Source organism: Megascapheus bottae, chromosome 13 (assembly GCF_031878675.1).
Source record: "Megascapheus bottae isolate mThoBot1 chromosome 13, mThoBot2.hap1, whole genome shotgun sequence".
Classification (NCBI taxonomy): Eukaryota; Metazoa; Chordata; class Mammalia; order Rodentia; family Geomyidae; genus Megascapheus; species Megascapheus bottae.
This window is the reverse complement of record NC_143521.1, coordinates 59,176,425-59,204,142: the sequence shown is the minus strand read 5'-3', so window position 1 is coordinate 59,204,142 and position 27,718 is coordinate 59,176,425. Positions and strand designations below refer to the sequence as shown.

General features: G+C 49.2%; 2 protein-coding genes across 4 annotated transcripts in view; one reads left to right on the top strand and one right to left on the bottom strand.

Moving 5' to 3' along the window:
• Nucleotides 1–468: 468 nt before the first annotated feature.
• Nop14 (NOP14 nucleolar protein) lies at nucleotides 469–20,002 on the bottom strand. Its single transcript, XM_090343893.1, has 18 exons — nucleotides 19,675–20,002; nucleotides 18,915–19,049; nucleotides 17,648–17,789; nucleotides 15,548–15,687; nucleotides 14,054–14,188; nucleotides 13,140–13,262; nucleotides 12,613–12,744; nucleotides 9,848–10,154; nucleotides 9,035–9,165; nucleotides 7,455–7,540; nucleotides 6,484–6,619; nucleotides 5,775–5,876; nucleotides 5,163–5,316; nucleotides 2,622–2,781; nucleotides 2,134–2,281; nucleotides 1,239–1,357; nucleotides 1,012–1,167; nucleotides 469–785 (listed from the first exon to the last, which is right to left on the bottom strand). Exons 1-18 carry the CDS (start codon nucleotides 19,825–19,827, stop codon nucleotides 686–688), a joined length of 2,559 nt encoding a protein of 852 aa, XP_090200019.1. The 5' UTR covers nucleotides 19,828–20,002; the 3' UTR covers nucleotides 469–685.
• A 518-nt stretch (nucleotides 20,003–20,520) lies between these two features.
• Grk4 (G protein-coupled receptor kinase 4) overlaps nucleotides 20,521–27,718 on the top strand; it is a 46,843-nt gene continuing 39,645 nt past the window's right edge. Inside the window, exons 1-3 of one of the 3 annotated variants that reach the window (XM_090343892.1) lie at nucleotides 20,521–20,726; nucleotides 22,089–22,184; nucleotides 25,138–25,250. In XM_090343892.1, coding sequence (XP_090200018.1) covers nucleotides 20,675–20,726; nucleotides 22,089–22,184; nucleotides 25,138–25,250 — 261 coding nt within the window. In that variant the 5' untranslated portion in view covers nucleotides 20,521–20,674. Of the gene's footprint in view, nucleotides 20,727–21,621; nucleotides 21,784–22,088; nucleotides 22,185–25,137; nucleotides 25,251–27,718 lie in introns of those variants that run through there. The other 2 variants (XM_090343890.1, XM_090343891.1) reach the window with 2 other exon arrangements.

Sequence of the window (27,718 nt, the reverse complement as noted above, 5' to 3'; positions counted from 1 at the left end):
AGTGACGCCGCCAGCCCCGCCTCTTCCGCAGGCCGCCGGGGGAGCTGGGGCTCGGGCTGAGGCCGTCGCTGGCCCAGGGAGCCGGCCCCGCCGCCGCACCCCGGACGCCCGGGCTGCCGACCGGCTCCCTCCGCTCCGCCCCGGCCGCCCCTGACCTCACCCCACCCAGCACGGGCTCCGGATGAAGCCCCAGGCTGCCGGTCCTGCCCGGTCCCGGAATGGGCCTTCGTGGGCGAGGCGCCTCCCCCCCCCCCCGCCCCCCCCCGAGAACCCGAGCTTCCATCGCAGCCGCGTTGGCTCGTTTGTTTGTTTATTTGGGGTCACGGGGTTGAGCTGGGCCTGGGCGCCGTCCCGAGCCAGGCCATCTCCTGTGTGCGGTCCTTCTGTGCCCGAGCTGGCTCTGAACCTTGATCCTCAGGTCTCAGCCTCCTGAGTAGCTAAGATGACAGACATGAGCCAGCCAGCAGGGCCAATATAGTTGTTTTCCTTTTCTTGCCAGTCCTGGGCTTGAGCTCGGGGCCTGAGCACTGTCCTTAGACTTTCTCAAGGCTAGAGCTCTACCACTTGAGCCTCAGCACCACTTCCGGCTTTTTTCTATGTATGTGGTACCGAGGAATCGAACCCGGGTCTTCGTGCATGCTAGGCAAGCACTTTAACCACTAGGCCAAACTCCTGGCCCCTTAGTTTATTTTTTAAATTTTTTCCTCTTCAGAGCCTTCCACTCGCCCTCCTGGGTAGCCAAGCTGTTAAACAGCTGCTTCACTTTCCGCTTTCTCTCCGCATCCCTAAAACAGGAAGGAAGCAGATCCTGCTGTGGCTTCGTTTGCCAACTGTGCCCAGGCCTTTCCCAACAGACCCGGTGACAGCCTGTGGCAGCTGATCATGCCAGCCAAGAGAAGGAATGGGGAGAGGGGGACAAGAAACGAGCCCACCCAGCTAGCTCTGCCTCCCCTGCCAGGGCAGCTTGGTGCCACCAGCCTGCGTGCGCCCCCACTGTGCACCCCTCCTCACCTTTCCATGATCTCGGAGAGCTGCATCCGGGCCAGGAACTGATTGTCCTTCCTGATCTCCCGGACGGCCCCTTTGAACTCCCGCCTGTGCTTGTGGATCAGCCTCTTCCTCTCCTGCTCTTCCTTGCTGCTCCCCTGCTTCCGTCCAAACTCCAGGCTAGAGTGAGAGTGGGCGACCATGAGGAGGGGCTCCCTGGCCCGTCCCACCCAGGGAGCCCCGACACTCACACTTTGACCAGGCGGGGTGTGAAGAGCTTCAGCGGAACGGGCTTGCTCTTCTCGCAGACCAGGGGCTGGCACAGCTGCTTCTGCGCGTCCATTTCCGACAGGATGCTCTGGGACAGCTCCTGCAAAGCATGGCCCAGCGTCTCCCCCAGCCACTCCACACCCTACAACCCCACTCCCAGCCGGGGTTGTGAGTGTCAGGGTACAACATGGCTGCCATCTTCCAGATCCCCTTCTGACCACCACGCTCTGGAAGTGGCCAGAGTCGAGCCCTGCATGCCTCTCCTGTCCCTGGGAGGGCGCCACTGAACCCCTGCCAGCAGCTGGGAGGGCCGTGTGCCTGGGAGTGGGGGGCCCGAGGGGAGGTGGCAGAGTAGAACAACTGGGTTTCTGCCAAGTTTCAGACTAACGTATCCAACAGCACCCCTGCACCATGCCCTGGCTCCAGGTGCCACAACCTTTTGATGAATATTCCAGAAGCTAGCATAGAGATGAGTCCAACCCCTTTCCTCTTGCATAGCTTCTGTCTCGGGGCTCAGGCCAAGCCATCCTGCCAGGCCAGATGCTGGAGGCCCAGAGAGGACCTCTTCCATGGAAGGAACAAGCCACAGCTGTATTCAACAGCAAGTGGATGCCAGTGAGAAGGCAGGTAGTACACAGCCCCACCCGTGAGGCTTTGCTGAGCCCAGGTGACGGCAGACTGGGTAGAGTGGTGGGTTTGGGGTGGCTTGGGGTCAGGACTGGACACTTGAGAGCTATCCATCCAGGTGACAGTGCTGCTCTGCACAGGAAACCAGCAGCCGGCGGCAGGGACGGGAGCAGAGGGCGCACGCCCAGCTGCTTCCCACCTTGGTCCCCGTGACCACGCCCACCACCCCAGCAGCCTTGCGGGTGTCACCTGCAGATCCCGGGGGCAGCTGCAGTCCACCAGGCGCTCTGCCAGGAGGGCTCGGAGGGGCTTGGTGATGGCATGGAAGGATGGCAGGGCGCTGTAGAGGAGCATGCAGCGCTTCAGCAGGGCCAGACACACAGCCAGGCAGGACAGTCTGCAAGGGCAGCAGGCAGCGTGAGCACCGGTTCACACCATCCTACTGGGAGCCCCCCGACCCACGTCCCTACACCCAGTGGGGCAGCCAGGGCACAGGACGACTCAGAGAGGTAGGGAGGGGGCACCGCCCCAATCTCAAGGGACTGGGTGAGCATCAGGGAACTGTCTGAAAAAAACGCCCCATGGTTGGGAGTTTTTTTCCCCCAACGCAGAAAACTGTCCACAGTGTCAACACAGCCCAGAAAGGGGTTTGCCTGACGCAGAGCCACAGTCACGGAGATAACCTGGCTGAAAGCAAGGACATCTCTGGCCTCCGCCCCTGGGGCTCTCACACATACCTGGCGTGATTGGCCTCCGCTGCCGGCAGGGAGCTGGACTCGGTTGCCCAGTGCAGAGAGAGGCCTCCCCCTCGCCACGAGGCTATGTCCACCTTGTCCAAGACCAAGAGCAACTCTGAATTCTTCCCAAGCGCTCTGAAGGGGTGCACCAGAGTGGAACCTGAACCCAAGACAACAGCAGAGGTGATGGGCACAGCCGACACTGCAGTTCTTGGCCCCTAACAGTCCTCACCACAGTCCCTGCTCATGCCAGACCCCAGCCAACAGGGCAAGGATGGCACCAGCATGGGCTCAGAAACCTGCAGGCCACATACTCCTGTGGCCTGATGGGCCACACGAGGCTCCTGACGCCTGGGCCATGACTGAGACCACAGGCTTGCCGCACTGCAGTGGAGAAAGGGAAGAGCAGAAAACCAGGAAAAGAGGCTGCATCACAGTCACAGGTCAGAAAATGCAAGGGGATGGGGCCATGGGCACAGAGGAGCCAGCCAGCTCTACAGCACCCAGGTATGCCAAAGGGAAGGTGGATGGCTGCATGAGTGGTGAGGGCGGGCAGTCAGCACAGGCACGTGTCTCAATCCACACCGGCACGTCCTGAAGTTGGTTGACGCCCCCTCCCCCAGCCCTGGCTGCAAGGGCTCACAGGATCAGAAGCTTGTGGTGGTTGTGCCTTCCTAGCAGGTCTGATACACAGGAAGAGGCAAACTATCTAAATATCTGAGACAGGTACCAGGTCCCTGCCCATAATCTTTTTTTTTTTTTTTAAAGTGGGTCATGGGGCTTGAACTCGGCCTGGATACTACCCCTAAGCTCTTTAGCTCTAAGCTACCATCCTACCCTTGAGCCAAGCCCCATTTCCCATTTTCTAGAGGTTCATTGGAGATAAAGAGTCTCGGGTCCTTTTGTGCCAGGGCTGGCTTTGAACCTCGATTCTCAGATCTCAGCCTCCTGAGTAGCTAGGATTACAGGTGTGATATACCATGCCCAGCCATGCTCATAATCTTATGGCTATTCAGTAGGCTACTGGAGGATTGAGTTTCAAAGCTAGGCAGACAAATCCATGAGAATCATTCCCAGCAAAATTCTAGAGCTGAAAACATGGCTTGTCATACAGTAACAGCCATGAGCAGAAAAAGCAGAGCAAGAGCACTAAGTCCTGAGCTCAAGTCTCAGTTCTGGCTCAAAAAAACAAGTCTGGCACCAGTGGCTCATGCTTATAATCCTAGTTATTCTAGAGGCAGAGATCTGAGGGTCATACTTTAGAGCTAGCTTGAGTAGAAAAGTCCTTGAGACTCGCTCTTCTCTACAATTAGAGACCAAAAATGCCAGACGTAGAGGGGTGGCTCAAGTGGTAGAGAAAGTTTAAGCCCCAAGACGCATAAAAAACAAGCTAAATAGAGCCTGGCATGCCTGTTCTCCTAGCTATTTAGGAGGCTGAAAGAAGATCTGGGCCCAAGATTTGTGGGGAGTTTTTGCTAATATTTAGATTTAAACTCAAGACCTCATGCTTTCACTTGGTTCTTTTTTTTTTTTTTTTTTTTTTTTTTTGCAGGTCCTAGGCCTTGAGCTCAGGGCCTGGATATTATCTATCCTTGGACTTTCTCAAGGCTAGAGCTCTACCACTTGAGCCACAGCACTACTTCCGGCTTTTTTCTATGTATGTGGTACCAAGGAATCGAATCCAGGTTTTTGTGCATGCTAGGCAGGCACTCTATCACTAGGCCAAACTCCTGACTTCACTTGGCTTTTTGCTCACAGCAGCACTCCACCACTTGAGCCACACCTCTAGTCCAGCATTTTTCTGGTTAATTGAAGATAGATCTGAAGACTTTTCAGTGCACATATGTTTGAACCTAATCCCCCGAGTCTCACCCTTCTTAGGAGATAGAATTAAAGGTGCGGAGTCCAGGTATTCAAGGCTGTCTCAACAACAGAAGCATGCACAAGGTCTGGGTTTAATCCTGGCAACTCTCTTCCCGAAATAAAGTAAAACTCATACATAGTGTGCTTTGTTTAGCTCAAAATGTGATTCTTTCAACATGGAAAGCATCCGGCAACGTGGTGCTGCTCCCTTTGGCACACAGCCATGATTGGACATTTCTTTTGTCTCACATTCAAGTGCAAAGTTGGCTTCTAGAGCCACACACCCACACCCCTACCCCCCTCCACATACTCCCACACTGACATGAATTCTGCTCTGCATGGCAGGAATTCACGAGTATATTTATTTCCTACTTTTGCATTTGCCAAACTTGCCATCATAAATACAGATTCCTTTTTTTTTTTTTTGGCCAGTCCTGGGCTTGAGCTCAGGGCCTGAGCACTGTCCTTGGGCTTTCTCAAGGCTAGAGCTCTACCACTTGAGCCTCAGCACCACTTCCGGCTTTTTTCTATGTACGTGGTACCGAGGAATTGAACCCAGGTCTTCATGCATGCTAGGCAAGCACTTTAACCACTAGGCCAAACTCCTGGCCCCCAGATTCCTTTTTTAAAAAATCCTGAGACCAATATAGTCTAAAACATCCTGGCAAACCAACTCACCTTGGCTTTGCTTGTTTGGGGTTGCAATGTAAAGAATTCCGAGAAGAAAATTGATCACCTCCGGGACGAACCTCCGGGACAAAGCCACGTAATCCAGGAAGAGGCAGCACACGAATAGGCCCTTGACTGCATCGGCCAGGGTGGTGACCGGGCACTGTGAAGGACCAGAGAGGACACGCACTGCCAGGCTGCTCCCTGCACTGTGCTACACATGCTGGGAACTGGCTCCTGGGAGAAACTGCACACCCCACTGTCACCATGAGGCCCCAGCCCCAAACAACAGCCTGCTGCTGCTGTGAAGTCCTGACTGTTCTGGGAAACAGGAAAAGATTCGGCTGCAGTGCTGGAGGAGGGAGAGCGCCCTCGGCCCTCGGCCCCTCAGGTCCTGTTAGGTGAGGAGCCTTGTGACTGGTCTGAGTGGTCACAAGCCTCTCTTGGCTTTCCAGGGTGACTCTGGAAATCATCTCTCTCTCCCTCTCTCCCCTCTCTTTTGTCAGGATAGGGTTGAACATGTCCCTCAGCATCTCAAGGAACTGGCCGGTGCCTGGCCATGCCTGTGCCGGGTGCAGGCCTGGCTTTAGCACAGATGGGGGTGGTATGGGTGGTACATACCTTAGTGAGCAGCTGACTCATGCACAGCAGGGCAGGAGTCACCACGGGATGCCAGAAGTCAGAAGTCGGGAACAAGAGCCCGGCAATCTTCAAGTGAATCAGCTAGATGATCGCACAGATTAAAACAAAGAGAAAATAGAGTTAAAGTCACTCAAAAGGTCCCAACAACACAACTGGCTTCTTTAGGTCCTAGTGACAGACAGAAAGTGTCCACGGAGGCCATGCTTTGTCACCTGCAACCTCCCAGGAAAGCCAGCACTCGGGTCAGGACTGGAGCTTGGTGCCATGGCCCTGGGGAAAGAAGCCTGGACTCCCATGGCGTCCAGGGCCTCAGCCTGGAGGGCAGCCCTCAGAGGAGGGAGTTTGGCCATGGAGCCCAGGTTCCATGCCTCAGCCTGGAAGGAGGCAGCAGATAGGTGTGGCAAGGCGTGCCATACATGTGGTTCTGCCCTGGGACGCATGTCCAGTTCCTCGCACAGCCCACAGGGAGTACAGCACCTGCCTCCCAGGAGGCCCTGGGAGGAGAGAGCAGCTGTGGCCTCAAACCAGACTCGTTCTGCGCTAAGGGTGAGTCTTCCTCTCAGATCTGGCAGCTTCCCCTGGAGCACTCCGGAGTGTTGGGCACAGGCAGTCCGGCTGCATCACTAACACCATGCCCAGCAAGCCCTCTGTCTGATGCCAGCTCAACTCAACTACAGTGACTGCTTACCACATCCAGCCCTGGAAAGGCTGCCCGGCCTCTGGTCTCAAGCTTTTCTTCCATGTCGTGCATCGCGTCTCGGAGGACAAATTTCATGGAGTCACTTGCACTTTCAGGAAACATCTGACAAAGATTGTATAACTGCCTGTTAAGCAGAAGCACAGGTGAGGAGAAGTGGACTCCTGTGCCCACCTGCTGACAGAGCAGGTCAGAAGCACAAGTCCTGGAGGAGCCCACTTGTAGCTGGTGTGTGTGTGCTGGGGACTGGACTCAAGGCCTGGCGAGCGTCAGGAGCTCTCAGCCCACCTAGGCCTGCCGAGTTCCTCCCCCTGACAGCTGCTGAACTTCCTGCTTAGGAGATCATTTCTCTGCGTGTGCCAGCACACCAACAGCATGTGTCCACAACGCTCTGCCCGTTGGCGCTGTCCCAGCCACCAGAACTGGGGACCATGAGCAACGGGAGTGGCAGGCTTCTAGCGCAGTGTGGGATGAAGCCACCACTAGCTGCCCCTCTGTAGGACAAAGGATGTAATTTCTTGGGAAAGCTTCCACTCATACACTGACACTCCTGCCTGACCCCACTGAGGTGTTATCCACACCGCGGGGCTGAGGCTCCCATACTGCCTAACATCCTGCGCCACCCAGAGCCTGAAGCTTCCCTGGTGATTGAAACTAACAGTAAACAGTCTGTCCTGCACTAGAAGGTTCAGCTGCTGCCCGGTGACCCTGTTGAGGCTGGAGAACTGGCCCTGTATGGGTGGTGGCGTGAGAGCATGCCTGTCCTTTGTCACCACGTCTCTACAGTGGGTTCACACTGTCAGGTCTGTGCATCACTTCTGGGCAATTTATCCAAGTTTATACCACTATTTCCTCTGCCTTAATGAATCCAAAATGGGTACTCTACACAGGAGATGACTACACAGAAGAAAAAAGACGCAATTCAGCCCCTCTTCCCTGATAACAGAAAAAGTTTTACTTACACAACCAATTTATCGATTACTTTGAGGTCTGGTGGTTCATTCAAAGCCAAATCGCCAATGTATTCCAGAAGGAAGCCAAACAGTTTCTGCGAGAACATGAATTGGGAGAGTTCTGTAACAAGCACCTAAGACAGAGGCAGCACCCACGCACAGCACCCCACCACCTGCATTCAACACCAGACACGGCAAGGGAAGGCTCCCCTATGCTATGAACGAGGCCTGTCCTCCTCCCATGGAATGGCAGATAACACCTCATCATTAAACCCAAATGGGAAGCTGAGCAGAGCTGCCACACCTAAACCAAGCACTGAGGTAATAATGTAAAAGATCCTGAAACTGAGGGCAAGCTGGAGAACCTCTATTAAAAACAAAAATGAGGCCAGGAGTTTGGCCTACTGGTTAAAGTGCCTGCCTAGCATGCATGAAGACCCGGGTTCGATTCCTTGGTACCACATACCTAGAAAAAAGCCGGAAGTGGTGCTGAGGCTCAAGTGGTAGAGCTCTAGCCTTGAGAAAGTCCAAGGACAGTGCTCAGGCCCTGAGCTCAAACCCAGGACTGGCAAAAAAATAAAAAAAAATGAGAGGGTGGGGGGAGGGAAATGAAGACACAAACATGAGAAGGGGTATCAATGTGTGACAAGTAATGCACCTACTACATGGTGACTGCAACTGCAATCCCTCTATATATTACCTCAACAATTAAAAAAAAGAAAGAGAAAGAAAAGCCAGGTGCTGGTGGTTCACACCTGTAATACTGGCTACTCAGGAGGTTGAGACCTGAGGACTACGGTTCAAAGCCAGGGCAGGCTATAAGTTCTTGAGATTCTTATCTCTAATTAACCACCAGAAAACTGGAAGTGGTGCTGTGGCTCAAGGGTTAGGGCAGTAGCTTTGAGTTGAAGAGCTCAGGGATGATGCCCAGGCACAGAGTTCAAGCCCACGACTGACAGGGGAAAAAAAAAAAAGGCTGGGGGTGACGGGCTCACATCTATACTCTTAGCTACTCAAAGCAAACCTAAGAACACAAATCTTCAAGACTCTTTATCTCCAAACAACCTGCACAAGTGGGGGCATGGCCTTGAGCAGAAAAATCTAAGCAATAACCTAAGTAGGAACAGTAACAGCACAGGAGTGGTCACTGAACTACTTAAAGTTCAGCAAACATTTCCTTCATGCCAACATTTATTGGTTTACAACAGATACACATTGTTTACTTCCAGAGCCGGTTAAGCCTCTGCTTTTTCTCTTCTTTTGGGTGCTAGTCCTGGGCTTGAAATCAGGGCTTGGGCACTGTCCCTGAGCACTTTTGCTCAAGACTTCTTGCCCGGGCTGGCTTTAAATCTGAGGCTTCTCTCAGCCTCTTAACAACTCTTGAGGCTGCTTTCTCACACAGGGCCTGCTAGGAGGAGAAGCACCTAACACCATGCCAATGTTCTGTCTAATCCAAACCAACTCCCAACTCCTACCCCATCAGTCATCACACTGATACCAAGTGGTAGGTGAGGCCCTATCAAGAAGCAGTGAATTAACAGGCAAGGTGTGAACACCTGCCGTGCTCAGGGTTCTATCATCTCACATACTTCTAACTTTGCCTTGTTTCCGGCAGCAAGACTTGGGTGGTTGCACTTCTGGATTCTCTCCACCACCAGCAGCTGCTCTGCTGCAGACCTTCCGGACAGCAAAGCCTTCAGCTCCTCGCAGGACTCGGGAGCTGTTGGAAACACACAGCCTGCATTATACTTAGTCAGTGGTGCATGCTTCATACTTCTGCACATAATGAAATTGCTTCATTACTTCACTTGTTTCATATCCCATCACCACAAACATCCAAGTGTCTGGCTCTGCCAAGCTCCACAGACAGCTCCATGGAAGCCTCACCCTCCCAATCTGCTTACATGCCCACTGGCCATGGGGTCGTCAGATACGCTAGGGGGGGGCCTGGAGCTCCGCAGTGCCACCCAGCAGAGGCGGGGTCACGCTAGTTGTCTTGTTTGGAGAGATACCCACCACAGGACCATTAGATTAGCCTACTGGAAGCCGAGACTCCACCAAGGTGGCAGACAATGCAACCTCTACACCAGTAGAAGGTAGCCTGGGTCTCCACACAAGATTGCTTCGCTGGCCACGTGTGGGGCTGACCACAGAGAACACAAAGACACTGCTAAGAAAGCAAATTGTGCTTCGTGGGTATCCACAGCCATGCGACCAAGGCAAGCCCAACCCTTGGGGCAGACACTCAAGTGACCTCGCCTCCACAGCAGAACTGTCACAACAGAAGACAGCTGTTTAAACGTTCCCAGGTGTGTACTGGTCCCCACTCCGCATGCACTACCTTAGGGAGTAGTGCGCACATCAGAGAGGTTGTCCAAAATCAGGAAAACTCGATGGTATACCTGCAAAGGTGTAAGGGAGCTGAGAGCTGGCAGCGTCGCGAGCTTCCCGACAGCCACCTGTCAGTCTCTTCCCATGAGATTGCTGGCGCTCCTTGCTGGGCTTCTCATCCCCATCTTCACTCTCTCGGTCAGATTCCAGGTCTGAGTGGCTGTCTGGGCCATCACTCTCCTCGGGGTCCCCACTGCTCTCGCCTCCTCCCTCATCCTCAGCGCTCTCAGCGTGGTCCCCTTCCTCCTCACTCTCTTGGCCACCAGCCTCCCTGTTCTGCTCTTCCAGGATGTTTTCCTCAATGTTCACTTTTCCATCCTAGAAAGAACATGGAGATCACCAGGCATCAGGACACAGGGCCGGGACCCACCGGGTTACTGTCACTGAAACACCACGTCACACGGTGTCGGTACCCTCCTGCCCACCCGTGGTCAAAGGGCCAGCTCCTCACACTCACAATACTGCGAGCTACATAAACCCTTGTAACTTCGCTTAGCCTCTTGTCTCCAGGTCAGTGAACACAGGTTCCCAGAGTGTGGCTGGCAGAATCTGAGAGACATTTAGGGTTTGCTGGGGAGCGGCATGGCTCAAGTACCAGTATACTGCCACTGGTGCCAGTGCAAGGTAACAGATCATTCCAAGACCTTCTCTGACTATTCTGATAACCTTCTGTTAATACCCAGTCTTCTTAGACCGTTTCTTCTCAGATCATCAGATCTGCCTATTTTTCTGCCCTTGGGGCTGAATGATACAGTCTGAAAAGAAAGAAGACTAGAGACCTTATAGGTTATGTTTTGTTTTTTTTTTTCTTTTGCCAGTCCTGGGCTTAAATTCAGGACCTGAGAGCAGTCCTTGGGCTTTCCTCAAGGCTAGCGCTCTAGCACTTCAGCCACTGCACCACTTCTGGCTTTTTCTATGTATGTGGTACTGAGGAATCAAACCCCAGTCTTTGTGCATGCTAGGCAGGCATTCTACCACTAGGCCAAACTCCTGGCCCCAGTTTTGTGAATTAAAAGCCTCTAGAAATTGGCACTAGTGGCTCACGTCTGTAAGTTTAACTACTCGGGAGGCTGAGCTCAGAGGATCACCATTATAAGCCAATACAGCAAAGTCTGTGAGACTCTTATCTCAAATCAACCTCTCCACCCGTCCTTCCCCTCCAAAAGAGGCTGGAAGTCGAGCTGTGATTCAAGCAGAACACTAGCCATATTAAAAAGAAAAAAAAGAAAGCTCAGGGACAGCACCCAGGCCCTAATCTCAAGCCCTAGAATCAGCATGGAATAGGTTATCTCATATTGTTACACTATCTCACTTTGTTATCTGATATATCAGATATAATTGTATTTGGTTATCTGAAATTGGACAGGGAACGGGAAAACAAGATGAGGGATGGAGGAGGGGGGAAGGGAAATGGGGACCATGACATGTGAAAGGGTATCAATGTGTGGGAATTAAGGCACCATTTATCTGGCAAATATCATGTAACCCTTCTATTAATTACAATAAAAAATATATTAAAAAAAAAAAAAGATCTGCTCTAGTTGGAACATGGTCCAGTGACAAAGTGGCTACCATGAACAAAGCCATGAGCCCAACAGAGACAACAAAAAAGCACCAGTCTAGAAACTGGTTACTTCATTCAATAATCAGAATTCTAACCTTGAGTTAGCTTCCTCAATACTGACAGAAATGTTTTTTTGTCTGTCGTGGGGCTTAAACTCTGAGCCTGAGCACTGTCCCTGACCTCTTCAGCTCAAGGCTAGTGCTCTACCACTTGTGCCACAGTGCCACATGCGATTTTTCTGGTGGTTAGTAGGAGATAAGAGTCTTAACGGGGGGCCGGGAGTTTGGCCTAGTGGTTAAAGTGCTTGCCTAGCATGCATGAAGACCCAGGTTCGATTCCTCAGTACCACATACATAGAAGAAAGCCAGAAGTGGTGCTGAGGCTCAAGCGGAAGAGCTCTAGCCTTGAGAAAGTCCAAGGACAGTGCTCAAGCCCTGAGCCCAAGCCCAGGACTGGCAAAAAAACAAAAACAAAACAAAAAAAAAAGAGTCTTAACGGGCAGGGAACGTAGCCTAGTGTAGCGTGCTCACTTGGTACCCCATACACAGAAAAAGCTGGAAATGGCGCTGTGGCTCAAGTGGCAGAGTGCTAGCTTTGAGCAGAAAGTATCAAGGACAGTGCCCAGGCCTTGAGTTCAAGTCCCAAGACTGGCAAAAAAAGTCTCCACAAACTTTTGTGCCCAGGCTGCCTTTGAACTTCAACCCTTTGATCTCTGGCTCCTGAATAGCTAAGATTACAAGCATGAGCCACCAGCACTCGGTTAGAAACAACAAATTTTAACATGGTTGATGAGACTAGTGCCAGTGAGTTACATCTAGGATCCTAGTTCCTTTAGAGGCTATGATTTGGAAGATCAGGATTTGAGGCCAGCCGGGACAGAAAAGTACTCAAGATTCTATGTCTAATTAACCATCATAAAAGGCAGGGCAGAGGTGTGCCTCCAGCAGTAGAATCCAAGGTAATCATCCAAGCTCAAAGTCCTTCATTCAAATTCCAAAAGACAGCAGCAGCCAGGAGTGCAGTCTAGGCAGTCTATTACCTGTGCTCCACCCTGGACCACGGCTGCTATGGAGTTCTCTAGGAGCTCCACCTCAAGTGTGGAGCAAAAAGACCCAAAATTCTATGACATGGTAAAATCCCCATCTGAACTGAACCCCACGAATAAATTGGAGTGTTTTAGAACAAATAAGAAAGTGAAGCCAAACACCTTACCTTGTAAGAAAGCAAACGTCTATCATCCTTATCTAATATGAAGCCATCATTTAAATCGTCTGCTGATATATGCTTTGGTTTCTTCACATTTTCATCCTCATCCTTCGCAAGCATTCTTCGAACTCTTTCAGCCTGGGCAGGAAGAAAAGAGAAGTCACACGGCACACCCATTAAATGCACAGAGAGCAGGCCTGGGGCCTGTGCACCACACAGGGACATACAGCCTGCTTTCTGCCTGAGTCTTCAAATACTTCCTAGTATGGGACAGACATTCCTTGGAAGACATCCTTAGTTAACAAGGACAAATGGTTACATCTTGGGACAGAAATACTCTCCAGTTACAGAGAAGGCAAACCTGTCCTCTGCACAGTCCTCGCGGCTGGCCTGAAAGCATCGGTAGAAGGAAGCCTAGCATGAGCCAGTGCATCTACCTGTAAGCGCAGCTATGGAAGAGGCCCATAAGCTTGTCTAAATGCAAGGAATCAAAGCCAACCTCACAAAGGGAAGCGTTCCCTCCCGCCCAATACCTCCAGTTTCTTGAGCCGTTCTTGCTCCTCCTTTGCCAGTTCCTCCTCTGTTTTCATCCGGTTAGAGGGCTGGGCCTTCATTTCAAAGCCAAGCTCACGAACCATCATATCATAAGCATCAGGCTAGGGTGAAAAGAACACATTTCTCATTTCTAATACTTCTTGTTGGTACTGATATCATAGCTGAAATTTGGAGTCTCACATCTCACTCTTGGGGCTTCTTTATGCTCACAACTGGCACTCTACTTCTTAGGCCACACCTCCAGATATCTAGTATTTTAAGAAGTCAGACACTCAAGTAACTTTGATGATAAAATCAAGTAAGGAAGCTAAATAGCTTAATTATAATATAAACCATGAGTGATAATGATTCTTCTCTTTTATATACAAAATAACCCCAAAACTCACTATAGGCAAGATGGAATGTTGGACATCATTCTGAAATTAGTTACACCTCCTACAGAGGAAGTTATCCTAAGCATCCTGAAGACAGAACTGGCTGTCACTTGAGTAGCATGGATTCACCAACTCTTTGGCTCCTATAAAATGCTTCCCAAAATCTGTTGCTTTAGCAAAATAAGCACCAATCATCTTAACAGACCATGGAGTTTATGTGGAATCCAGCCACTCAAACAAGTGTCATCACTTACAAAAGTTAGCCAAGTATTATGCAGTGGAAAATAGCTTAGAAAAGGAAGTTAATCTATTTTATACATATTAGACATCAATTTGCAAACATGTCACAGGAAAGTTTAAACCTATTCTATGCGCCTGTACCCAAAGTACTTCTAACACCACAAACATTAATCTTCACTGAAACAACATTGGATCTGCTTCTATCTCAACATAACAAATATCAGATAATCTGTTAGCAACATTCAACTGAAAACCCGCCCTAATTCGCAGGGTCCCACCTTGGGCTTCTCCTTCTTCTCTCGGTTCTCTGATTTGGGAGTTTTGTGTGACAGGAGGCTTTGGATTTCTTTCCAGTCTTGGTCCAGCTTCTCAGTGAGCTCAAGGGCATCTTCTCGTTGTGCCTGTCTTTCCCTCTGGGAATGGAAATGATAGACACACACACAATACACCATCACTGCTGAACTTCAACCGAGTGGCCCAACATATATCAGAAGAACACATGAAATCCCCTGTTCATACCTTTCCTGCAAGGTAGTAAGAGGCTATTGTGCAAATCTTGATATACATTTAGTATATTAAAAAAAAACAAAAACCAAAAAACAAGCCAGGCGTGGGGGCTCAAGCCTGTAATCCTAGCTACTCAGGAGGCTGAGAACTGAGGAACAAGGTTCAAAGCCAGCTGGCACTAAAGGACCTGAGACTCTTATCTACAATTAATCTCTAGAAAACCAGAAGTGGGGCTTGGCTCAAGGATAGGGTGGTAGCCTTGAGCTGAAGAGCTCAGGGACAACGCCCAGGCCTAGTTCAAGCCCCATGACCCACAAAAAAGGGGGGGAGGGGGAAAACAAGATGATTAGGAGGGGTTGGGGAAGGGAAAAAGGGACAAAACATGAAAAGGGTTATTAATGTGCAAGAAGTAATGTACCTACTACCTGACAAAAGTAACTGTAACTTCTCTAAACATTATTCCAACAATAAAATTTTTTAAATTAAAAAAAAAAAAAGTGTGGGGCCAGGAGTTTGGCCTAGTGGTAGATTGCTTGCCTAGCATGCACGAAGACCTGGGTTCGATTCCTCCGTACTACATACATAGGAAAAAGAAAAGCCAGAAATGGTGCTGAGGCTCAAGTGGTAGAGCTCTAACCTTGAGAAAATCCAAGGACAGTACTCAGGCCCTGAGCTCAAGCCCACGACTGGCGAAACAAAACAAAACAGTGGAAGGCAGGCTCAGCAGCGGGAATGGAGGCCAAGAATTCAGTGGAGTGCTTGCCTAGCATGCACAAAAACCCGAGTTCCATTCCTCTGTACCACATACATAGAAAAAATCTGGAAGTGGTGCTGTGACTCAAGTGGTAGAGCTCTAGCCTTGAGAAAAACCAAGGACAGTGCTCAGGCCCTGAGTTCAAGGCCCAGGACTGGGGAAAAAACAAAAATTATTGTAAAGATGATGTCCAGTGGGAGCAGTTACATAAGTCAGGTATTCAGCACATTTCTTTTTGAACAGTGTCACACCTTCCCTCCTTTATTCTAGTTTGTAGCACACAACTATATTAACTATTTAAAATGTAATTTTAAAAATGTCAAGCAACAGAAAAACAAAAAACCCCATTCCAAGTATATGTTTAATGAGACTTAAAATATTCCTATTAAAAAATAACTCATATAAAATATGAAATGCAGCCTAAAAATGTGCAGGGACAAAAGCTCAGGCACATACTGAGATTATGCCTTTTGCGAGGACTTCCCAGGATGCAGGACATCAACTAACCCACCTTCTCTTGCTTCGACTTTGCAATGAGCTCTTCAATCAGTTCTTTCCGAGACTTGGGTTTGCTCTTCTCCTCACCATCCTGTGTGGTCTTCCTGCCCAGGTGCAGGGGCCCGCCGCCAAAGTGGGCAGCAGTCAGCTCAGCTGGAGACAAACAGCACAAAATACCACTGGAAAGCAGGCCCTGGCATCGTAAACACTCTCGAGGCACTCTGCCATGGCTCTCCACGAGCACTGGAGACCATGGACAGACAGACACGCCGGCCACTGATGGACATGCACATTACGCCGCTCAAGAACACACAAGACCCCAGACCAAGAAACTGCAAACACCAAGCACCTGCTTTTTCTGTTTGTTTTCATAAAAGACTGTTATACCCAGGAACATATAATCAGGACTGTAGAGAAAAAAGATGGTAAACTGGCAGTGCGGCATGTACCCATGCCCCTAAGCCCTATCCCTACCTACAGGGCTTAGACACAGAAATGTCCCGAGCCAATGGCAGAGGCAGAAAACAGTCATGAATCTGGACTGGGAACGTGGCTCAAATGGAAGAACACATGTTCAGCAAGTACAAGGTCCTGAGTTCAAGCCCTAGTAAAGGATGGGGGCAGAAGAATCAACTTAACTCTAGTTATACCAGGACAAAAGAAAAATATTTGGAGAATCACTAAATCTGGCATGGAAAAAAAACTCTTAAAACCACAATGGGGGGCTGGGAGTTTGGCCTAGTGGTAGTGTGCTTGCCTAGCATGCACAAAGACCCGGGTTTAATTCCTTGGTACCACATACATAAAAAAAAAAAAAGCCAGAAGTGGTGCTGTGGCTCAGGGAGAGCTCTAGCCTTGAGGAAAGCCCAAGGACAGTGCTCAGGCCCTGAGTTCAAGCCCCAGGACTGGCAAAAAAAAAAACCCCAAAACTCACGATGGGGTCCTGAGTGTGGCCTAGTGTAGAGTACTTGTCTAGCATGCACGAAATTCTGGGTTCGATTCCTTGGTAGCAAATACACAGAAAAAGCCAGAGGTGGTGCTGTGGCCTAAGTGGTTGGGCGCTAGTCTTGAGAAAGCTCAAGAACAGTGCTCAGGCTCTGAGTTCAAGTCCCAGGACTAGCAAAAAAAAAAAAGAAAAAGAAAAAGAAAACCACAGTTTCAAAATGAGTGAACAGACTCCGATGCAAAATGATTTACACAGAACACTGCCTGTCTAGCTCAGAACTCAAGCAAGCTAACTTGAAGCACTTGGGAAGCCAAGTCCTCAGGCAACCTTGCAGGGCGGCTGGCTCTCCACTTCAATCATGTTCCTGCCCTCTAACTGTACTTCCAACACCCAACCATCCCTAAAATGACTCTCCCATCTCCTCCCATTCCCACAGAGACCCTCAGCTAATAACCTCTATTGGGAAAGCATAAGACTAGGGTGGCCTTGGATGCTCAAAAACTCAGAGACAGACCTGGGCTGCCCACGTCCTGCCATCTCAGTGCATGGCCATCCAGGCTTCCGAGTAACTCAGTCTGAAGCCCTGGAGAACCATCCTTGAGTCCATCCTCCCACTAGTTTCCAGGTCACTAATAAGTCCTGGTGGGCATGTCCTCTCGTATGGTGAATTCCACGGCACAAATCCTGCCATAGTTCACACTCCCAAGTAAAAGTCACACACAGGTACCTACAGTACTGCCACCCCATTGTGTGCTCTCAGCCACCATCTTCCCAGTTTTCCTCAAGCCTTCTGGGTTTACTCCTCCCCCTAGAGGGAGCTACCTGTTTGGGAAGGCCGATGATGGCATGTCCCAGACTGTCTGGCTCTGTTTTCTCACACACTTTACCTGTGGTACTGTCTGGGTTTCCCATGTAACATGGGTTGCAAGAGTCAGCCAGGTTTCCCTAGAACCAAGAATAATAGCTGGCAAATACACCTACATTTGCTGTTCCCTCACAAGTTGAGCATGGCAGAAAAATAGGAATCACTATCAGTATCCTAGTAAGTTAATGTTACAATATTTTCTCAAAATAAAAATGTACAAAATGCAATAATAATTACATAGTAAGAGCCAGAAAAGGATTCTTGGAGGGGAAAAAAAGAGATCCTCTCTTAGGTCCCCTTACCGGACAAAGTTCCTCGTTCTTCAGCATCACTGTCACTGTCTACAATGTCATTATGCTTCTCAATGTCTGCCAAAGACTGGCCATAATGAGTTAATTCTTCATCTTCATTTAGGTTATAGATATTCTTTTTCTCATGTTGTCGCTGAGAGAAGAGGGGAAAAGGGGATCAGTTTCCTAAAATAACCATTTATGTCCTGGAAAATTACAATTTTTCCCATTGAACTATGACAATGTAGATAAGACTGACGTAACATGATCTCGGATCATTTGAACAATTCAGATATAATCAGAACTGATGGAGAAACTTAACTTCTTTTTTTTCTGGTGGTACATGGATTTGAACTCAGCATACCCTACTCCTATTTTATTTTAGTTATACCTCCCATGTAGCTAGAATGACAGGCATGCTCTACCGTCGTTGAGGTGAGTGCCTTGCTAACTTTCCCCAGGCCAGGCTAAACCACAATCCCCTAATGAACAGTTGGGAGTCCAGCTATGCTCCACAATGCCTAGCTCACAGAGGGGATTCTTCAGTAAAGCAATGGGCCAGCCAGGTGCTGGTGGCTCACACCCGTAATCCTAGCTACTCAAGAGACTGAGATCTGAAGATTATGTCTCAAAACCAACCAGAAGAGACAAATCTGAAAGGCTCTTATTTCCAATTAGTCGAAATAAAGCCAGAAGTAGAGGTGTGGCTTAGTTGGTAGAGTGCCAGCCTTGATCATAAGCTAAAGAAGAGCTGAAGGTTCTGAGTACAAGCCTCAGAAACCAGCAACCAAAAAATAAAAAATAGCCAGGGGCTGGCGGCTCACGCCTGTAATCCTCACTACTTAGGAGTCTGAGATCTGAAGATCATGGTTCAAAGCCAGCCTGGTCAGGAACATCCGTCCATGAGATTCTTATCTCCAGTTAACCACCAGAAAACCAGAAGTGTAGGGCAGTAGCCTTCAGCTCAGGGATAGCATCCAGGCCCAGAGTTTACGCCCCACAACCGACCAAAATAAATAAAGTAAATAAAAATAAAAAATAATCAGTAGTCCCAACTAGTAAATCATACAAGCATCTTTGGTAAATCATGTGGTCTTTCCCCACTAGCAACGTTCCTCCATCCACTTGCCCTTCAGCCAACAAAGCTAATGTTACTACTTAGTTAGAAACTCCAGATTTCTTATGGCGATGTATAACCGAAAGCCAAGCACCCACAAAACTATTCATGAGTCAAGATAAACAGCGGTTCTCATTGGGCTGTATCTCATCTTTTCCATACCTGTTGTTCCAGAGCAAACCTCTTCATCATCTTTTCCTCTGGGCTTATGCTGCTATTGTATTCCCCAAAGCGTTTGTCTGTGAATACATTGGACTTATCTCTTTCTTTATACTCCTTTAGCAAAGTCTGGGTACGCTGAAAAACAGATCAGAAACAGATCAGAGATGATACAAGGGAGCAGAAATGGCTGCTGCTCCTGAGACCTGGGCTGTGTTAGAATTTATATTCCCAAGGGACTGTGGAACGGTCAGGAATGTGGCTGTCATCCAAGGATGGAAGGACCCAATCCAGTGCCAGCATTTTGGCAGGTAGTGTGAATGGTTCTTGCATCCTTCAAGAATTCCTGGGTGCACAGAACATGCAGATGTGACCAGCGGGCCCAGACCAGGACCTGAGGGCAAGGAGAGTCATCCAGGCTGGGGACCGGGGAGGGGGGGGGGGGTGTTCCACCTGGGGCTCCCGTGGCTGGCACGAAGGCCTGGAGGCCCGTCCAGGGAGGGCAACCCCGCCGACCTCACCGCGCCCGGCCAGCCAGGCCTCTGAAGGTGCCCAGAGCGCACGAGGGCAGAGAACACCGCAGACTCTCTGTGCACGGGGCGCCCCATCTCAACGGCCTACCAAGTGCCCGGGACGGCGAGCGAGAAAGCCCGCGTCCCCCGGCAGGCGGCCGAGCGCACCGCCCGCGCGTGGCCCGGAGAGGCGCCCGGACTCCGGGGCGAGGCCGGGGCCGCCGTCCCCGGGGGTGCGGGCGCCCGCTCACCTTCCGGATGGCGCGCGCGCGGGCCGCTCCGGGCAGCCCCACGTCGTGGCGCGTCTTCCGGCCCAGGACCTGGAACTTCTGCCGGTTGACTTTCACCTCGAAAGGGTTGGGGCTCGGCTTCGCCAGGCCTCCGCGCGGCCTGGCCTTGCCCATGGCGCCCACCTCCCCGCGCCCGAGCGAGCAGGAGCAGACCCCGAGCACCGCTGCCGGCCACCGGGGAGCACGTGCGCCGCGCGAGGGAGCCGCCGCGCGAGGGAGCCGCCCCGCTCTCCAGCCGGCTCCCGGCCCTCGCGGCACCACGCGCCGCCTCCCGGAACACGCCCTGCCGGGCCGGCTCCGCTCGGGCGCCTATTGGTCGAGTGACTACAACTCCCAGCAGGCCGTGCAGCCGCGGCCGCCCAGCGCGAGGGCTTCTGGGAGTCGTAGTACCTGGCGAGGCGCCGCAGCCTCCACCGGCGCCGCGGCGAGGGGAGCGCTCGGGCTCCCTCTTCGGGAAGGTCGTTAGCCGGGGCCAGGCCGCCGTGAGAGCAGCGGGCGCCGGCGGCGGTGGCGGCTCCAGCCGTCGCCGCCGGGGGCCGCGGCGCCCCGGTTCTTGGGGCCCCTGAGCGCCGGGACCCGCGGAGCCCGGGAGCTGAGGGCGTCGTTACGAGAGCTGGGCCGGGGCGATGGGGCGGAGAGGAGCGCGAGCGACCGCGCGGCGGCGCTGACAGCTGAGCCCCGCGGCGGCCGCGCCGCCCGGCCCCCGCGCCCCGACCGCTCCCCGGCGGGGGCCGGCGGGGAGGCCGCCCGCCCCCGGCCCCCGCGCCGACGCCGCCCCCGGCGCCCGCGCCCTCGGTGGCAGTGGTGGCGACGCCGGGGCTGGAGGTGGCCGCGGCGGCGGCGGCGGCGGCGGCGGCGGCGCGGCTTGAAGGCCGCGGCGGTGGCCTCCTCGTCTTCTCCCAAGCCTCCGCCTCCGCCTCCGCCACCCCGACCCCGCAGAGTCCCGCGGAGGCGACGCGCCATGGAGCTGGAGAACATCATGGCCAACACGCTGCTGCTGAAGGCGCGGCAAGGTGCGGGCCGGCGTCGGGCTCCCGGGACCCCGCGGCTGCGGCGAGGCCGCTGGGCCTGCGTCCCGCCCGCCTCCCGTCCCCGGGGGAAGACGTGGTGCGGCGAGGCCCGGAGGGACCGCCGGTTAAACAGCAGAGCGGGCAGCGGGAAACCTAGCGCTTCCCGTGCAAAGCACAGCCGGCGGACGTGCTCGTTCCGTGTGGGTTTTGGCCCCATACGCAGCCATTGTGTTCAGCGTATAATGTTCCATGACCATTTCTTTTTCTTTTCTTTTCTTTTCTTTTCTTTTCTTTTCTTTTGGCGTAGCTAGGATTTCAGGTGTGAGCCACCGGTGCCTGATTTACTTATTTTTTATGGTTGGTGTGTGTTCGTGTGCATATGTGTGTGTATATGTGCTGGTCCTGGGGCTTGCACTTATTTATAATCAGAATAACACCTTTCACACTCACCCTGCCTGGTTTTGTTTCATGCTGTGTATCATCATTTGATTGGCAGCCTTGATCTGATTGTCTTTTCTCTCTCAGACTGTAGTAGGGTGGGGGTGGAGGGGCTTTGTTGTTTCGTTTTGTTGTTGGAGTGAAGCCAGGGCTTCATCATATATGATAAGAAAGCATCTTAGCACCGAGCTACACCTACCACCAAACCTAGTTTTTGTTGTTGTTTAACCATAATACATCCAGTGATTGGTTTACCTAGTGCTCAGCAAATATTTGTTCGAAGAAGAATATACGTATTTGCTGAATAATGTGATATTAGATTCAGTTTATAGATTTGGAAACAGGCTCAGCAGAACTACTTCCAGCCAGGTGCAGTGGCTCACGCCTGTAATCCTAGCTACTCGGGAGGCTGAGTTCTGAGGATCAAGGTTCAAAGCCAGCACAAAAGCTCCTGAGACTCTTATCAACAGTTAACCACTAGAAAACTGGAAGTGGCTCTGTGACTCAAGAGATGGGACAGTGGCCTTGAGCTGAAGAGCTCAGAGACAGCACCCAGGCCCAGAGTTCAAGTCCCATGACCCACAAAAAAAGAAAAGAAAACAAAAAGAACTACTTCCAGAAGGTTAGGATAACATTACAGAGCCAATGACTATATCATCAAGCTTATTTCCAGATTAGACAAATTATTATTAGTTTGAAAAATATTAGTGACACTAATTCTATTTGATAGTTCTTACTATGAAAAGATTTCTCAATATGACCATATGTTAAACTATGAAAACTCCCCCTGTTCTGCTGAGTATGATAGTGCACCCCTGTAATCCTAGCAATCTGGAGGCCAAGGCAAGAGGGTTCAGAGTTCAAGGTCAGCCTGGGACATCTATCAGGATCCTTTCTAAGTTCCAATATTGTTTTTTTCAAATTTAGGAGGATTTGGCAAAAAACATGGTCGTAGTAGGAAATGGAGGGAAATGTTGAAGTTCCCCCCTGTGAGCCAGTGTAATGAACTGAGACACTTCATTGGTAAGTAACATCCCTATTTCTGTCTGGAGGGTGGGATTGGTATTGTATCATTGATTAGATTTATCATTTTTTTTGTTAGTCCTGGAACTTGAACTCAGGGCCTGCATATTGTACCTGAGCTTCTTTTGCTCAAGGCTAGCACTCTACTACTTGAGCCACAGCACCACTTCTGGCTTTTTCTGTCTATGTGGTACTGAGCAATCGAACCTAGAGGGCTTCATGCATGCTAGGCAAACACTCTACCACTAAGCCACATTCCCAGCCCACAGATTTTACTTTTTCTTGAGTTCCTTGTTTTAAACATTTTGTGATAAATTCTACTGATATGAGGTTTCTAATCTATAGTTATTAAGTATATTGATTTTTTTTCTTTTTTTTTGGTGCCATTATTGGGACATAAACTCAGGGCCTGGGCCCCATTCTCCCCTGAGTTTGTTTGTTCCTCAAGGCTAGTGCTCCACCACTTGAGCTACAGCTTCATTTTCTGTGTAATTAATTGGCGACTGGAGTCTCAAGGACTTTCTTGCCCAGGATGGCCTCCTTAGTAGCTAGGATTACAGATGTGAACTAAAAGTGTCCTGTACTGATTTTTTTCAATTGAAAACATTTTTTCTGTCATTTGATGAGACTAGGGTTTAGTAGGAGCTCTTCCACTTGAACTGTGCCTCCAGCCTCTTCTTTTTCCAGTCCTGGGCTTGAGCTGAGAGCCTGAGCACTGTCCTTGGACTTTCTCAAGGCTAGAGCTCTACCACTTGAGCCTCAGCACCACTTCCAGCTTTTTTCTATGTATGTGGTAGTGAGGAATCGAACCCGGGTCTTTGTGCATGCTAGGCAAGCACTCTAACACTAGGCCCTCCAGCCTCTTTTTAAGACAGAATACTGCTTTTATGCTTTGGCCAGCCTGGGCTGCCTCCTGCTATTTGTGCTAAAAAGACACAAGCCATGCTCCACTACACCCAGCTGTTGGTTGAAAGGGAGCCTTATAAACTTTTGTGCCCAGACTTACCTCAAACCACTTTTTTTTTTTTTTTTTTTTTTTTTTTTTTGCCAGTCCTGGGGCTTAAACTCAGGGCCTGAGCACTGTCCTTGGGCTTACCTCAAGGCTAATGCTGTACCACTTGAGCCTCAGCACCATTTCCAACTTCTCCATATATATGGTACCAAGGGATTGAACCCTGGTCTTCGTGCCTGCTAGGCAAGCATTCTACTACTAGGCCAAACTCCAGGCCTTACTTCCAGCTTTTTCTGAGTAGCTTCTTGGAGATAAGTGTCTCATAGACTTGGCCCAGACTGGCTTTAGGTGTAATCCTCAGATCTCAGTCTCCTGAGTAGAAAAAAAAAATTTAAGGAGCATAGGCCAGACACTTGTGGATTTATGCCTGTAATCCTAGCCACTCAGGAGTCTGAGATTATAGTTCTAGCTCAGGAGGAAGGATTGTGAGACTCTTAATTTCTAATTAACCTCTAAAAAAGCCAGAAGTGAAGCTATGGCTGAAGTGGTATAGTACCAGTCCTGAGCAAAAATGCTAAAGGAGAGCCCAGGCTGAGTTTAAGCCCTAACATAAAAACAAACAGGGTGATTGTGGAAGGATCTCTTGTTGCTCCTGTCTTCTTTGGTGATGACCTTCTCTAGGTCCTTTTGAACAGGGGTAGGCCATTTCAAGTCAGGCTTTTCATATCTATGTAAATTCTTCTTGCTATCTTGCTTTGCCTGAGTATTTTTTTTTTTTTGGAGGAAGTAGGAACTGGGATTTGAACTCAAGGCCTCATGCTTGCTAGGAAGGCACTCTGATAATTAATCTATATCTTGTTAGGCAGAACTGAGCCTTGCCTTCAATTCTTTTACTCTTCTCTCCCCCCACCCTCTCATCCCCTCTTATTTGGTACTGATACTTGGGCTTGAACTCAGAACTTGAGCACTATCCATTATCTTTTTGCTCAAGGCTGCTGCTCTATCACTCAAACCACAGCTACTTTTTCCAGCCCTTTTTTGTCCCCTTTTTTTTTTTTTGGTGGATCATGGGTCTTGAACCTGGTCTGGGTGCTGTCCCTGAGCTCTTCAAGCTCAAGGCTCCCTCCCTACCCTCAAGCCAAACCCTACTTCCCATTTTCTAGAGGTTAGTTGGAGATAAGAGTCTTAGGTCCTAGGAGCCAGGAGTTTGGCCTAGTGGTTAAAGTGCTTGCCTAGCATGCATGAAGACCCGGGTTTGATTCCTCGGTACCACATACATAGAAAAAAGCCAGAAGTGGTGCTGAGGCTCAAGTGGTAGAGCTCTAGCCTTGAGAAAGTCCAAGGACAGTGCTCAGGCCCTCAGCTCAAGTCCAGGACTGGCAAAAAGAAAAAAGAGTCTTAGGTCCTTTTGTGCCTGGCTGGCTTTGAACCTTGATCCTCAGATCTCCTGAGTAGTTTAGGATTACAGGCGTGAGCCACCGAACCTGGCTTGTCCTGGTATTTTTGAGGTAAGATCTTCCTGCTTTTGTGTGCATCTGCATCAGAATCCTAGTTCTTCCACTAGGCAAATCTGGGATTATAAAGTGTGTGCCACAATGGCCAGCTTCTCAATTGAAATGGGATCTCCTGGACTTTTACTCTTGTAGTTGGCCAGTAAATACTGTCCTCTTAATCTTTGCATTTACATACCTAGTATGACAGTCAGACACCCCTGTACCCAGCTGTCAGTTAAGGGGTCACAAAATGTCTTTTTGCCCACAGTACTCCTGATCTCAGCCTCCTTAGTAGTTAGAAGTACAGACACAAGCCACCATACATATCTGAATATTTTGGATGTTCTTGATAACTCAGTTTAAATTAGTAAGCAGAACAATAGTTAAAAATAATACTATTAACACTACTAATACTTTTATTGTATCAAGAGAAAACAGTTAAATTTGTAATAGCACTTGGATTGTAATCATAATTATTTGCTTGTTTCTTATTTCCTTCTTCACCCAGAAAAGGATTTTAGCAGTCTTTGTGAAAAGCAGCCAATAGGAAGACTTCTCTTCAGGCAATTCTGTAATACAATTCCAAATCTAAAGCTATATGTTGAATTCTTGGATGCAGTGGTAAGTGGGTTATCTCCGTGTGGAACTGCCCCATCTGTGCTTTAGAAGTAGACCTGGATGATGGTAGAGCAGGAGATTAACTAGTCAGTTCAGTATCATATTATCTTCCTAAATTGGAAATCACTTTAGTATAAAGTAATTTGTTTCATGTGGCATTTTCAGGTGCTAGAAGATCACATTACTAAATGACTTTGAATCATGATGCTTTCATTTGTATGAAGGTTAACAGAATGATACCTGAAAAGCATCCTTGCTATATTCTTATCTGGCAAATCTATATACCTACAACACTTTAACCCAGAAGCACATAGAAGGCACGTTTATTGTTTCTGTAGTAGTGATACACATAAACTGACATTTTGAATTGAAACAGCTTTGTACAACTACTTAAAGATAATAGTGATGATGATGATGATGATAAAGATGATCACCTTGGATGGAATTTATTATGTTTTGTAAAGTTTCCAACATTCTCATGCATCCTCTTTGAGATTTATTATTATTTGTGATTTTCTTTTTTATTTCGTTTCTTTTTTTTTCCCCTGCCAGTCCTTGGGCTTTCTTAGAGCTCTACCACTTGAGTCACAGGACCAGTTCTGACTTTTCTCTATTTATGTGGTACCGAGGGATCAAACCTGGGTCTTAGTGCATGCTAGGCAAGTTTGCTCTACCACTAGGCCAAACACCCGGCATTACGATTTTCTTATAGGTAAATATTTTTGTCTCAAAATGTATATGACTAGCACTTGCAAGCCTAGAATTTCAAAAGTGTGAAATTCAGAGGTAACTGATCAGAGCCTGCGGTGGTGGCTTGAGCTTATAATCCTAGCTACTCAGGAAGTTGAGATCTGAGGATGGAGGTTCAAAGCCAGCCTGGACACAAAAGTCCCTGAGACTCTTACCTCAGATTAACCACAAGAAAACTGAAAGTGGCTCTGTGGATCAAGTGATAGAGCACTAGCCTTGAGCTGAAGAGCTCAGGGACAGTATTTAAGCCCAGAGTTTAAGTCCCATGACCAACAAAAATAAATAAATAAATATAATTAATTAAATTAACAGACTTCATTTGGGAGCCCTGACTCATGGACATTTCCGAAGTGTTATTACCTAGTGCATTTTACTTAGCCATAATTAATGGCTACAAATATAATGAAGTATTGAAAGATGATAGAAATAATTGTTCTACTATTTTATTAACTTATTAACTTCCTTTTAAAAATTAACTCTTTAGGCCAGGAGTGTGGCCTAGTGGTAGAGTGCTCACCTAACATGTACGAATCCCTGGGTTCTGTTCCTCAGTACTGCATACAAAGAAAAAGCCAGAAGTGGCACTGTGGCTCAGATGTTAGAGTGCTAGGCTTGAGCTGAAGAGCTCAGGGACAGTGTCAAAGCCCTGAGTTCAAGCCCCAGTACCAGAAAAAAAAAAAATCAATTTATCTGTTTGTTTAGCCATGTATATATAAGTCCCTGGATTCAGTCTTCTGTGTTTGCACACACATGTACAAATTGAACATTTAAAAAATTTTAAATTGTTATCATAAAGGTGATGTACAGAGGAATTACAATTATATAAGTCAGATAAAGAGTACTTTTTTTTTTTTTTGCCAGTTCTGGCACTTGAACTCAGAGCCTGGGCTCTGTCCTTGGGCTTTCTCACTTGAACCATAGCACCATTTCTAGATTTTTCTGTGTATGTGATACCAAAGAATCAAACCCAGGGCTTCATGTATGCTAGGCAAGCATTCTACCACTAGGTCATGCTCCTGGACAAAGAGTACATTTCTTTTCTTTTTTCTTTTTTTTTTTTTTTTTTTTTGCCAGTCCTGGGCTTGAGCTCAGGGCCTTGAGCACTGTAGAGCTCTACCACTTGAGCCTCAGCACCACTTCCAGCTTTTTCCTATGTATGTGATACCGAGGAATCGAACCCGGCTCTTCATGCATGCTAGGCAAGCACTTTAACCACTAGGCCAAACTCCCGGCCCCAGAGTACATTTCTTTTCTTTTTGGACAGTGTTACCTCTTCCCTCAATCTGTCCCAGTTTTCCCCTCCCATTCCACCCACAAGTTGTTCATTTTCTTTTTCTTTTTTTTTTTTTTTTGTGGATCATGGAGCTTGAACTCTAGGCCTGGGCATTGTCCCTGAGCAGTTCAGCTCAAGGCTACTGCCCTACGCTTGAGCCAAGCCCCTACTTCCCATTTTCTAAGGGTTAGGTGGAGATAAGAGTCTCAGGTCCTTTTGTGCCCGGAGTGGCATTGAATCTTGATCCTCAGATCTCAGCCTCCTGAGTAGCTAGGGTTACAGGCATGAGCCATTGTGCCCGCTATGCAGTTCATTTTCAACATAGTAAAATAGACAGTTTTTTTTTTGTTTGTTTTATGGGTTATTTTTATTTCTTTTTTTTTAATTTTTTATTGTAATTAATAAAAGGGTTACATGATATTTGCCAGATAGAAGGTGCATTAATTCA

Coding starts and splice junctions, on each gene's coding strand:
- Nop14 (XM_090343893.1), bottom strand. CDS start 19,827: ATGGGCAAGGCCAGGCCGCGCGGAGGCCTGGCGAAGCCGAGCCCCAAC. Junction 2,782..5,162: donor CCCAAACAAGCAAAGCCAAG/GTGAGTTGGTTT, acceptor TCTTGGGTTCAG/GTTCCACTCTGGTGCACCCC. Junction 1,168..1,238: donor ACACCCCGCCTGGTCAAAGT/GTGAGTGTCGGG, acceptor CTCTCACTCTAG/CCTGGAGTTTGGACGGAAGC.